Genomic DNA, 12,609 nt, shown 5'->3' on the forward strand with positions numbered 1-12,609 from the left:
CTGGTACAATGAAGAATTCATAGTGGTTTCTATGATGGTGAGCTGCCCAGGCCCTGATGCAGCAAAGCTGCCCCAAACCATTATATTTCCACCACCATGCTTTACAGTTGGTATCAGGTTCTTGTGGTCAAATGCTGTCTTTGGTTTTCGCCAAACATGTCTTCTGGTACTGTGGCCAAATAGCTCTACCTTTGACTCATCTGTCCAGAGCACATTGTTCCAGAAGTGCTGGTCTTTGCCTCGGTGTTCATTGGCAAACTTTAGTCTTGCCCTGATGTTCTTTCTGGACAGCAAAGGTTTCCTCCTGGCACACACACATCCCATGTAGATCAAATTTGTGCAGCCTCTTTCTAATGGTAGACTCGTGCACTTTGACATCAACAGTGGCAAGAGCTACCTGTCGGTCCCGTGATGACATTCTGGGGTTCTTAGAGACTTCTTTCAGCATCTTGCGGTTTGCTCTCGGGCTGAACTTGCTGGGGCAGCCTGGCCTGAACAAGTTGGCAGTTGTTTGGAATCTTCTCCACCTGTAGATGATCTTCCGGACAGTCGAATGATTGATTTAAAATGGTTTGGAGATATTTTTAAATCCCTTCCCAGACTCGTAGGCATCTATAACCTTCTTTCTGAAGGCCTCAGAGAGCTCTTTTGATCTAGGCATGGTGACGCCGCACACTTCACCAACAAAGAGCAAACAAAACTAAATGTCTGAGGTTTAAATAAGACAGGTTCCTCCAAGATCCTCTCTAACGATGTTCTAATCATTTGCACCTGAGCTGGTGCACCTGATTCTAATTTTAGGTATTTGAAGTAGTGATAAATGTAGGGGTGTACTTACTTTTTCCACATGCGAAATTTGCATTTATGTTTATTTAAATTATACAATGGACTACAAAATGTAAATCTTTCATGATATTTGTTATATTATATCACCTTTATCTATCAATATTGTTGAAATGAAGATCAAATAGCTTTATGTTGAAATATGTTGAAAAAGTCAAAACTTTACATGGGGTGTACTTACTTTTTCACGTGACTGTATGTGTAAACCACGATGCATGTATGTGCGTGTGTGTGTACTTACCGTCGCCACCGGTCGTCATCTCAACTCGCGAGTTTGTCAGATTGAACAGAGCCATCCCTGGTCCCGAAGCATCCACGGAACCACGGCTCATCCACGGAACCACCCAGCAAGGAACGACGGCTCATAGACCAAGCCATGTCCTTACCCGTGCTCTGTTTAACGGAGCTTTCCTCAGTCCCGAAACATACATATTCACCCCACCAAGGAACCATGCCTTATGGAACAAGCCCTCTCCTTGTCCATGTTTCTTTTAATGGAGCCATCACCTGTCCTGAAGAATCCATCTTCACCCCAGCAAGGAGCCATGCCGTATGTGCCAAACCGTCTCCTTAGCCATGCTCCGTTTTTCCGTTTGTCCCCGTGGTGGTGGTGGTGGTGGTGGTGATGATGATGATGATGATGGTGGTGGTGGTGGTGATGGTGGTGATGATGATGGTGGTGGTGATGATGATGATGATGATGATGATGGTGGTGATGATGATGGTGGTGGTGATGATGATGGTGATGATGATTATGATGGTGGTGATGATGATGATGGTGGTGGTGGTGATGATGATGGTGGTGATGATGGTGGTGGTGGTGATGATGGTGGTGATGATGATGGTGGTGGTGATGATGATGGTGGTGGTGATGATGGTGGTGGTGATGATCGTGGTGGTGATGATCGTGGTGGTGATGATGGTGGTGATGATGATGATGATGGTGGTGATGATGGTGGTGGTGATGATGCTGGTGGTGATGATGGTGATGATGATGATGATGTACATCTGCGCGACCTCCCATGTGGCCTCCCATGTGGCCTCCCGTGTGGCCTCCCCAAAGTGGCGACGATGTACATCCGTGCGACCTTCTACGTGGCCTCCCCAAAGTGGTGACGGTGTCGATCCGTGCGACCTCCTATGTGGCCTCCAGGGTATGCCCGAATACAACCGGTGTCGGTCTCTCTTCTCAGTGTTTCTCCTCGTTCTCTTTCTCCTTTGTCTCTTTCTCCTTCGTCTTTCTCCTTCATCTCTTTCTCCTTCGTCTCTTTCTCCTCCATCTCTTTCTTCTCAATCTCTCTCTTCTCGGTCTCTTCATTCTCGGTCTCTTCATTGTCAGTCTCGTCCTTCTCGTCTCATCCTCCCTTCACAGGATAGAGTCGGCAAAACCCAAAAAGCCACAAGGCCAGGGTGCCAGGCAGCGTCCCAGATAGCATGATGGCTGGTGCAGCTCTGACCCTCCCCACACCTCTCCCCGTGCATCCCTCTGCTGCACCCGAATCGGTTCTCGCTCCCATGAAAGTCGTTATATTTGGCGCGGTCCTTGATCCCATGGAACGTGGTCCCATGCAGGCAGAACTTCCCAAAAATGGGAGTCACCAAAGCTTGTGTTTTCGTTCTCAGCATGATGGGGTCGGCAAAACCCAACAAGCCTCAAAGCCAGGCGGTGTCCCAAACACATGTCGATCAGAGTGATTCTGGGCGCCACATTCCCGGCCCTCTGCCTTATCAACGCTGCTGTTCTTGGCTTGGTTCTCACTCCCATCGAAGTCGTATTTGTCGCAGTACCTGACCCCACCAAACTTGATCTCTCCTGTCCTTGACCCTGCAAGCGGGAGCTCGCCAAATCCCGGGCCTTCCCTCTCGAAGGCACCGGGCACCTGGAGGTCACATGGGAGGTCGCATGGATCTACACCGTCCCCTCACCAAGCTGCATGGCCAGGCCGTGTCACACACTCGTTGAATGGCATGATACCGGGCATCTTGTGCGTATCTCCTCCTATTGAAGCTGCCGTTTGTGGCTCGGTCTTAACTGCCTTCGAAACCGAGGTATTTGATGCGGCCCTCAGTTCTTCAAATCCCAGGCCGCATCCCCTCACCACCATTGTGGTGCATTTTCTATGTGTGTGTGCGTGCGCATGCGCTCAGAAGGATGCTCATTGCCACTTGCATGCCTTCCTTTTTCTGATAACACACGTTGTTTGTCAGACATAGTACATAGTTTCTCATAACTTGTGGAATTGTCGCGAAAGCTTAGTTCTTTCTGGTGATGGACACTCAAATCCGTTCAGAGTTCAAACTTGTCTCCCTCCTCTAAAACCCTGTGGTGCCTTGTTAAGTCTGTCTCTGGAGTCCACTACCCCTCCGTCACTTACCTCTCTTCAGATGGTACCAAAGCCGACTTCGCTTGTGAGAAGGACGAATGTCTCATTTCTGTGTTTGCTTCCAAATCTTGTGTCCCCAACCCCTCACTCTCACCACCCACCATAGCTAGTTCCACCCCACTGCTCCTGGACTCTGTCTCTTGCACCTGAGAAGGTGGAAAGGTTTCTGGCAACCCTCGACTCTGATTCTGCAAATGGACTGGATCACATCAGCTCACATGTCCGAAAAACCTGCTCTCCTTCTCTTGCACATCCTCTTCCTGCCCTTTTCACCCTCTCGTTTGCCCTCGGCCATCTTCCATTTGCTTGGGAATCAGCCAACATCACTGCATTACTGTTACGGACTCCCTCCCTAAACCCCGGCCACGGTGTACCTCCGAGCCTCGAAAGGAGTCACGGCAGAAAGATGTGCTATTATGTGTGTGTCCCAATGACCAATGGTAGAACTACACCAAGCAATTGAAACAAAACAAATTATTGTATTCAAAACTCACACAATAATAACACTTAACACAAGTACAAGGAAACTCTCACTTGCACATCAGAAACCATTCAATTCCTATGATGGTACCACCAATATATTCCTTAATCAATAACTCACAGTACTCCAATGTGAGTGAACTGTAACATTCCCCAAAGTCACGGTGTCACGACACCAGGCCAAAGTCGATCCCCGCTCTGGCGATCAACGCAAAACGGTCGTACTGGGACCTGAACAGGTCTTTCGACAGTCAAAGCTGTAGCAGCGCCGCGAGGCGAGAGGTCGGGCCGAAGTCGGTCCGGTAATGATTCACCCAAAAGGTGAGTGAAAACTCACACCTTACGTTCACCCGACAATGAAGCCGACATGAACAATCGGCGGTTCCCACGCTGAGGTTGCTCCAGGGAAAACCCACGACACACACGTGGAACAGGGTGAATGGCTTGTGCGAGGTGAAATGGCGGACCGGCCGATAATGGAGGCGTCGGCCTGCTCTCCAACGATGATGCGCTCTCGGAACCAAAACCCGTCACACAGGTTTAATTGCAACTGCAATAACGACACTGTCACGGGAATCCCTTTCCTGGGGAAACCAACATTCGCTCGCGACCAATGTCCAAAAGGTCCGCTCGCCACCACGAAGCAGAGAAGCCCTTCTTCTCCGATCTCTCTCGATTCCCAGCGCCTGCCTCTTTTTTTCTTTCCGGTTTCTTCTTCACCCATTTCGTTTTTCTTCTCAAACACTATTTTCACCTTTGAAGACGGTTATCTCCATTTCATACCGAAACCGTAACAATAATAGTACCTGAAACTAAAAATGCTTCAAGTAGATGAAAACCACAAAGACTGAAGTGACGAATCCATAACGAATCCGTAATCCGTAATTCGTAATCATGACGAATCCGTAACTTGATATAGGTTTCTAACATTACATCAACTAGAGTGGAGTGCATACCTCTGCCAGGCTGAACAGTTGACGTTTTGTATCTCACCGATAGGCCAGATCTACAACCGGACCTTCACCAAAATCTAATTAATTTGTTATTGTCACATACCCAGCCTGTCCACTAGGTTTTGGCCGAATCCTTCCAGAATTTGAGATATCCTCCTCGCAGACGAACAGACAAACAAACAGGGGTGAAAACATAACCTCCATCCACCTCTGGTGGTGGAGGTAAAAAGGTGCAAAAACTGATCCCCTTATCTACAGACATATCAGCTTACTTCCAATCATCAGCAAGGTCATGGAATCCATCATCACAGTTGATATGAAACCCTTCCTTTTCTCCATAATCTTCATCTCAGATCATCAATGTGGATTTAGACCAGGTGAATTTACCTTGGACATGCTGCTTTGACTCACCCAACAGTAGATGGAGGCCCTCAATCTCAGACATGAGGTCAGGGTAATCTCTGGACATATCAAGAGCATTCAATACAGTCTGGCATCCCACCTTGCTCTCCAAACTGTCTGCCTATTGCATCCAAGGCCAACAACACACATGACTTCCTGACTTCCTCTATTCTCGTAGCCAACGTGTCACACTCAACGGAATCCTTTCATCTGTTCGTTGTTTCAAGGCTGGAGTACCACTATGCAGTGTTCTGGGTTCCAACAGAGTATTGTTGTAGTTGTGCCATAAAGGCAAACTCCCTCTAGTTAAATTGCACGACAACATGTAGCCTGCATTAGTTAGTTATTTTCTATTGAATGTACAGATTAGCCCTTCCCCATTGTGTAGTAAGAAAAGACCAATATGCGTTGAGTAGGCAGGATGTTCGTTGGTTAAACGCGGGGCCATTAAGATATGCAGAGAGGCGTAGCCAACACCACAGGCCCACGTGACTGATGGACAGTGAAACCTTCCCTGAACGAAAGATGGAAGGAGGAATGTAACCTTCTTTGGGGGAGGGGAGATCGAAGGCCAGCACGTGACCAAAAGCGCCCCATGGGAGGCTGTTTGAAGGGCGTGGGGAAGCCTGAGATTAGCCGATGCGCAGCGCAGTATCGATCTCTTTTCGCTGGGACATCACAGAGGACACACCTGGATTTTCTTGCTCTCTTTTGCCCTGGGATTTCGCCACGTGGAGAACACACTTGCGCTATTGTCCTTTCGCCACGTCCTCCTGCTCTGTTCCTTTTGTGCCTCGTAGACGACACGATCTCTCTTGCGTTTGGGACCTTTCACGGAGGACACACCTGGACTTGTTTGCCTTTTCGGTTCTTCCTCCACCAGACGACACGTGTTCGCCCTTTGCTTTGTCTTCTGGATAAACACTAAGTTTATGCACCGATCGTTTGTGCCGTCTGGCTGACCCACACGTGTTGGCAATTTCCACTCGTCCGACCTGCGTGGAATCTACCTGGTCCAGGCTGCACGTGGGGACCGGGCTGTGAACACCGGCAAGGTCACCGTGGTCACCAGCAAGGACTCCCAAGGACGTGCATCGGTACGGACCTTTAACCCCAGCTTTTTGTCCCTGTGAGTGTGTGTGTGTGTATATCAGAGTGTGAAGGTACCAGTCGGGGTTTATTATGAGGTAAGGAATATTTGGTAAGCTAAATCTTTGTTCTTTTCTCTGTGCCTTGTACAAATAAAAGGCTGTTCATTTTTGTTCTTCATCTTCTACCTGCTCGTTACATCCTTTCATCAAGTGACCTCAAACCATCTGAGACCGAATTAGGTTTGAATCGGGTTCATAATCCTTGTTGGGGTAAGGGCCGCTTTCCACACCATGTGCAAACCGCTCGGCATTCCAAACGGTGTGGGAAAGTGAGGGTTCGATCCCCGGTTTCTCCGGTCACGTGTCTTGAAGGTATTTGGGAATATTGACCAGTAAATTCTTCGACGCGTGACTGGGAAATTGGAATTGCTTAAGCAATCCGTTAATCACGAGTTTAGTCGCTCGCGGTCAACGGCCTGTGTGGAACGGGAGTTCGTGGGGAAACGGGGCATAACTCCCCCCTTAGTACGTCGACGAACCCCGGGATCCGCAACAGTATGATCCGTGGGTAGGATCAACATGATGGTAACAATTGATATTGGCTTCTAACTTGGACAGGGTAAATACAGTGGGTAGGATCGCCATGCTGTTAACACTCGATATAGGTTTCTAACTTGGATAGGGTAAGTACCGTGGGTAGGATCAACATGATGGTAACACTCTATGGGTTTCTAACCTGGACAGGGCAAGTACCGTGGCTGGGATCGCCATAATGGTAACAATCGATATATGTTTCCAACTTGGAGAGGGCAAGTATGATGGGTGGGATCGCCATGATGTTAACACTCGATATGGGTTTCTAATTTGGATAAGGCAAGTACCCGTGGGTGGGATCGCCATTTTGGTAACAATCGATTATAGGTTTATAATTTGATACCAAACTCGGTTTGATGTCCCCCACAGGTTCAAGGCTTTCTTGATCTATTCTGCTCACTGTGTACTTTATGGAGAACATGTGCAATCCTTTGTCCCACACACTTCCTTCGTGTCCACAGCTTGAGGGACATTTGTGACATCGTTTTCTCTGAACTTGTCCTCACCAGTATGCCGGGAACACGTGAGTTATCACTCAGTTTTTTGAAGTCACCGTGCCTCATTGGCAAGCTACCTTATTGTTTCCACCTCATTACCTTAATCCACCACCAGGGTTTTTCTCACTTTGCGTTCCTCACAGCATGTGATGTGGAGGATGTAACTCGAGCCTCTTGGGTTCATGGATTGGACCTGCTGTCCACGCTAGCTCGTGTACATGAAGCTGACTTACTCAAAACCTTCACCTCCATGCCTATAGCATACTGGGAAGGCTTCTTTCGTAAGTATTCTAAAATATATATATATATTGTTTTATTTTTAGGCTCTATTTCGAACCTTTTTTTTTTTTTTTTTTTTTTTTTTTTTTGTATACAAGATCGAGGCTCGTGAAAGAGCGAAAGTCACTATTTCGAACTTGAACACATATCCAAGCATGACACTGTGTACATTTACATGAAATACAAGGACAATGGTGGATTATAGACACACATACATCCTGTGTAACATATTGGATTTAAACCTGGATTCCCTACATCATGAACCAGGTGTTCAGGAGGAAAGTAAACAGCAACAAGAAAGAGCAGAGATTGCAAACCCTTGCCAGAATGTATTTTTAGTGGTTTTTAAGGCTTTTGTGTTAAAACAAATATGGCGGCCGAACCACGTGACCGATGACGTCATTATTTTTTTTCTAAACTAATTTATTTCGAGATTATGCTCAGGAAATTTCATCTTGCTCGGATGAAGTTTTGTACTTGTCGAAATTTGACGTCATAATGGAAGCACCCATGACATCATCATTAAAATATTTTATTCCCCATGGAGAGTTCTTTACAATGAGCCATGTCTCAATTTTTTCTATTCAGCACTCAGAGATATAGAGGTGCAAAGTTTTTCGGTTTTTCCAAGATGGCGGCCGAACCACGTGACCTATGACATCATTGTCATTAAAAGAATTTGCAGGTGGAGTTGTACCTTTGGTGAAAATTTCCTATCAATCGGATCAATGGTTACAGAGAAAATCATATTTATTCTGTTTGGACAAACAAACAAACAAAGACAAACAAGAAGACGTCATGCGGAGCATGATACTTGCAAAATCCCCCCCCCCCCCCCCCCCCCAAAGGTTTTCCATTGACACAGCAAATTGTCAATTTCATGAAGATTAAAATTTACAATCTTGATCAAAGCTCGGGTCAACAGGATGAAAAATGATGATTCTGGAAGGTTGACCTTGAGTTGACCTTTGACCTCAAAAATAGTTAGTTGCCCTATTTAGTGACGATGTGCAAATGCTGTTAAATTTTCAAGTCAATCGGATGAAAACAACGACAACAACAACAACAACAACATGCATTTTAAGGCCATTTTCCCTGCTAGAGCAGGGGTTGGCCTTGCGGTCCCCATGACAATCTTCTCCATTTTGCCCTATTTTCTGCATCTCTCCTTGTTAACCCCCTTACCCGCATTTCTTCTTCCACCATCTTTAGCCAAGTCTTTCTCGGTCTTCCCCGTCCTCTACTTCCTTCCACATTCATTTCCATCACTCTTCTCAACCAGTCACTTTTTTTTTCTTTTTTCTTTTTTTTGTATACTGAATCGAGGCTTGTGAAAGAGCTAAGCGTGAAAGAGCGTGAAAGAGTGAAAGGACTTTCATCCTTCCTCAACACATGACCAAACCATCTCAACCTGTTCCTCTTCACAGCATCAATCACAGGCTCTATTCCCATCATCTTTTGCAATTCATCATTTGTCTTCCTCTCTCTCAACGACACTCTGCACATCCACCGAACCATTCGCATTTCCACCCTTTGCAGCCTTCGTGTTGCTGCTCGACATTCATGACCCATGTCTCGCTCCCATAAATCACAACACCTCTCACACATGCAGCATACACCTTTCCCTTCAGCTTCAACGACACTCCCCTCCTCATCAGCACGCCACTCAGTTCCCGAAACTTCTTCCATGCACATCTCACTCGAGCAACCGTTGCCGAGTCTGATCCACCTTCTCCATTCAGCATGTCTCCGAGGTAGCAACATGTTTTCACACCTTCCAGCTTCACGCCGTCTCCAAGATCCAACTCAACATTTCCTCCATCTGCAGCTCCCTCTGTGCACACCTTACATTTGAATGTAGCTGCCACACTGGCTAATGACCCTCTCAGACAACTACATTTTTGATGAACCCACTCAGCGCACATTGTACATTGAATGGAGTTCACTCCGACACCCTTCCCACACACAGCACAGGGCCACTTCCCAGTTCTTTCCACCTCACCACATGCTTTACCACTTGCCATCACCTTCGTCTTTCCGATATTCACCTTCAGACCTTTTGTCTCCATACATTCCTTCCACTTGTTCATCTTTTCCTTCAGTCCATCCATACTTTCCGCAATCAACACCAGATCATCTGCATACAACAACTCCCACGGTAAACCCTCCTTTACGTTCTGAGCCAGCACCTCCATCACAACTACAAATAGTAGTGGACTTAGTACCGACCCCTGATGCACTCCCACCTTCACCTCAAACTCACCACTGTTCCCGTCCTTCGTCCTTACAGCTGTGCGTGCTCTTTTGTACATTGCCATCACTACTCTGATCAACCATTCCTCCACTCCTAACTTCCTCAATGCCCATGTCAATACTTTGCGTGGAACCCTATCGAATGCTTTCTCCAGATCAACAAACCCAAGAAACAACTTCTTCCTCTTCTACATGTACTTCTCCTGCAACTGCCTCACAATGAAAAGCGCGTCTGTCGTTCCTCTTCCTGGCATAAATCCAAACTGCATTTCGTCGATCTTCACTTTCTTCCTCATCCTCCTCTCCAACACCCTTTCCAATACCTTCATTCCATGCTCCAATAACTTTATTGCTCGGTACGAGCTACACTCCAGAGGGTCACCTTTCCCCTTGTATAGAGGGACGAGGGTACCCAAGCCACTGGAATGCGGCCTTCTTTCACCACCAGATTACAGATCTCTGTCATTCTCTTCACACCCCAACTTCCTGCTGCCTTCAACATATCTCCCCCAACTCCCGTCGGCCCTCCCGCATTTCTACTCTTCATTGCTTTTATCTCTTCCTCAACTTCCTTCTCAGTTATCTTCTCTGCCGGTCCTAAAACTGGGTTACTCTCTATGTTGCCATCCCATTCATTCTCTGTATTCAACAGCATTTCCATTTGTGTTTTCCATCTTCCTTTAATTCCATCCGGGTCGACAACGATTTGTCCCACTTCATCCTTCAAGCAACTCACCCCCATCAACTCACATAAACTTGTATTTCTGTCCCTGCCTACCCTTCACCATTCTCACACCACTTCCCTTCCATCTCGTCTCTTGCACGTGCACACAACATATGTCCACTCTTCCTCTGACCAAGACTTCCACCACTTCTCCTGATCTCCCTGTCATTGTCCCTACATTCCATGTCCCAAACCTCAGAAACCGATCTCCACGTCGGGCTGTACCCTGCCCATATGTAGTTGTAATTGTCATGGTTCTCTTTTTGAGGCAATGTTTTTATGGCCGGATGCCCTTCCTGACGCCAACCCTCTTAGTCGTCTCTTACGACATGCAGGGATACGGTGTACCTATTCTAATACAGGGTATACCCTGGGAAACGTTTAAAACATGGAAATTCTGGGGGGAGGAGGGGGTGGGGTGGGGCGGCGTCAGCATCACGGCTGCGGTTTAAACATATTTAAATAATATTTAAACAAAACCATGAAAACTAATCTGCGAAAAGTCTCTAAGTGAGGACGTGGATTTGAGAAAGAAGGAGCAGAGGTGGAAGAAAAACGAGATATAGGGGGCGGGGTACAAGTCGAGATGAGGAGGAGAGCGAGCAAGCACGTGTCCGGGAGGAGAGAAAGAATTAAAAAAGAATTTTTTGTTTATTTGTTTGTTTTGTTTTTAAAGCGTTGGACAAAGGGTAAGATGTCCGTGAGAGGTAGGGGGGGAGAAAAGAAAATCAAAGAAGCAAGCAAATACTATGAAGGAAAGAACTTGTATTCAAAAAATACTGACGGGGGGGGGGGGGGGGGGGGGGGGAGGGGGGGGAGGGAGCCTGGAGAGACCAGGCCGCGCATGAGGTGCGAACAAAAAACGACTAATTACACACAAATTTGCAATAATTACAAAACCAAAATTAAATAGAAACGCACAATAACACATACACAATAAAATAACCAGTGGAAATTTTACAAAGACCCGAATGGGAAAATACTCGAACTTTGATGTCGTGGAGAGATCGAAGCAAGCCTCCTCGCTCGAGGGACCGGGTGTAGATCATCTGCAAGTGGAGAAGATTCCAAACAACTGCCAACTTGTTCAGGCCAGGCCGCCCCAGCAAGTTCAGCCCGAGAGCAGACCGCAAGATGCTGAAAGAAGTCTCAAAGAACGCCAGAATGTCATCATGGGACCTACAGGTAGCTCTTGCCACTGTTGATGTCAAAGTGCATGAGTCCACCATTAGAAAGAGGCTGCACAAATTTGATCTACATGGGAGGTGTGCCAGGAGGAAACCTTTGCTGTCCAGAAAGAACATCAGGACAAGACTAAAGTTTGCACTTCTGGAACCAGCACAGAAGACCAGCACTTCTGGAACAATGTGCTCTGGACAGATGATCAAAGGTAGAGCTATTTGGCCACAGTACCAGAAGACATGTTTGGTGAAAACCAAAGACAGCATTTGACCACAGGAATCTGATACCAACTGTAAAGTATGTTGGTGGAAATATTATGGTTTGGGGCAGCTTTGCTGCATCAGGGCCTGGGCAGCTCACCATCATAGAATCCACGATGAATTCTTCATTGTACCAGAGGGTGCTTGAGGATAATGTGAGGCCATCTGTCAGAAAGTTGAGAGTCTTTCTCTCTCAACCGAAGGTGGACCTTGCAACATGACAATGACCCTAAACATACCAGTAAGTCCACCAAGGAATGGCTGAAAAGAAAGAAATGGAGGGTTCTGGAATGGCCAAGTCAAAGCCCGGATCTAAATCCCATCGAGATGTTGTGGGGGGATTTGAAACGAGCTGTGCATGCAAGAAACCCCTCAAACATCGCACAGCTGAAAGAATTCTGCATGGAGGAGTGGGCAAAAATTTCTCCCAGTCGATGTCAGAGACTGGTAGACAGTTCTAAGAAACACCTACTTGAGGTCGTTTCTGCCAAAGGGGGCAATACCACCTTTTGGAGCCAAGGGTGTACTTACTTTTTCCACATGCGAAATTTGCATTTATAATTATTTAAATGATACAATGGACTACAAAATGTAAATGTTTCATGATATTTGTTATATTATATCACCTTTATCTGTCAATATTGTTGAAATGAAGATCAAATAGCTG

At 46.6% G+C, this 12,609-nt stretch overlaps 1 protein-coding gene across 1 annotated transcript in view; it reads left to right on the forward strand.

The window, feature by feature from the left end:
• Positions 1 to 12,609, forward strand: part of RTTN (rotatin) — a 362,213-nt gene that overhangs the window by 276,951 nt on the left and 72,653 nt on the right. Inside the window, exons 39-40 of the mRNA XM_078776353.1 lie at positions 7,117 to 7,270; positions 7,388 to 7,525. Of these exons, the coding sequence (XP_078632479.1) occupies positions 7,117 to 7,270; positions 7,388 to 7,525 (292 nt within the window). The remainder of the gene's footprint in view (positions 1 to 7,116; positions 7,271 to 7,387; positions 7,526 to 12,609) is intronic.

This window comes from Myxine glutinosa, chromosome 1 (assembly GCF_964187855.1).
Source record: "Myxine glutinosa chromosome 1, kmMyxGlut1.1, whole genome shotgun sequence".
Lineage (NCBI taxonomy): Eukaryota > Metazoa > Chordata > Myxini > Myxiniformes > Myxinidae > Myxine > Myxine glutinosa.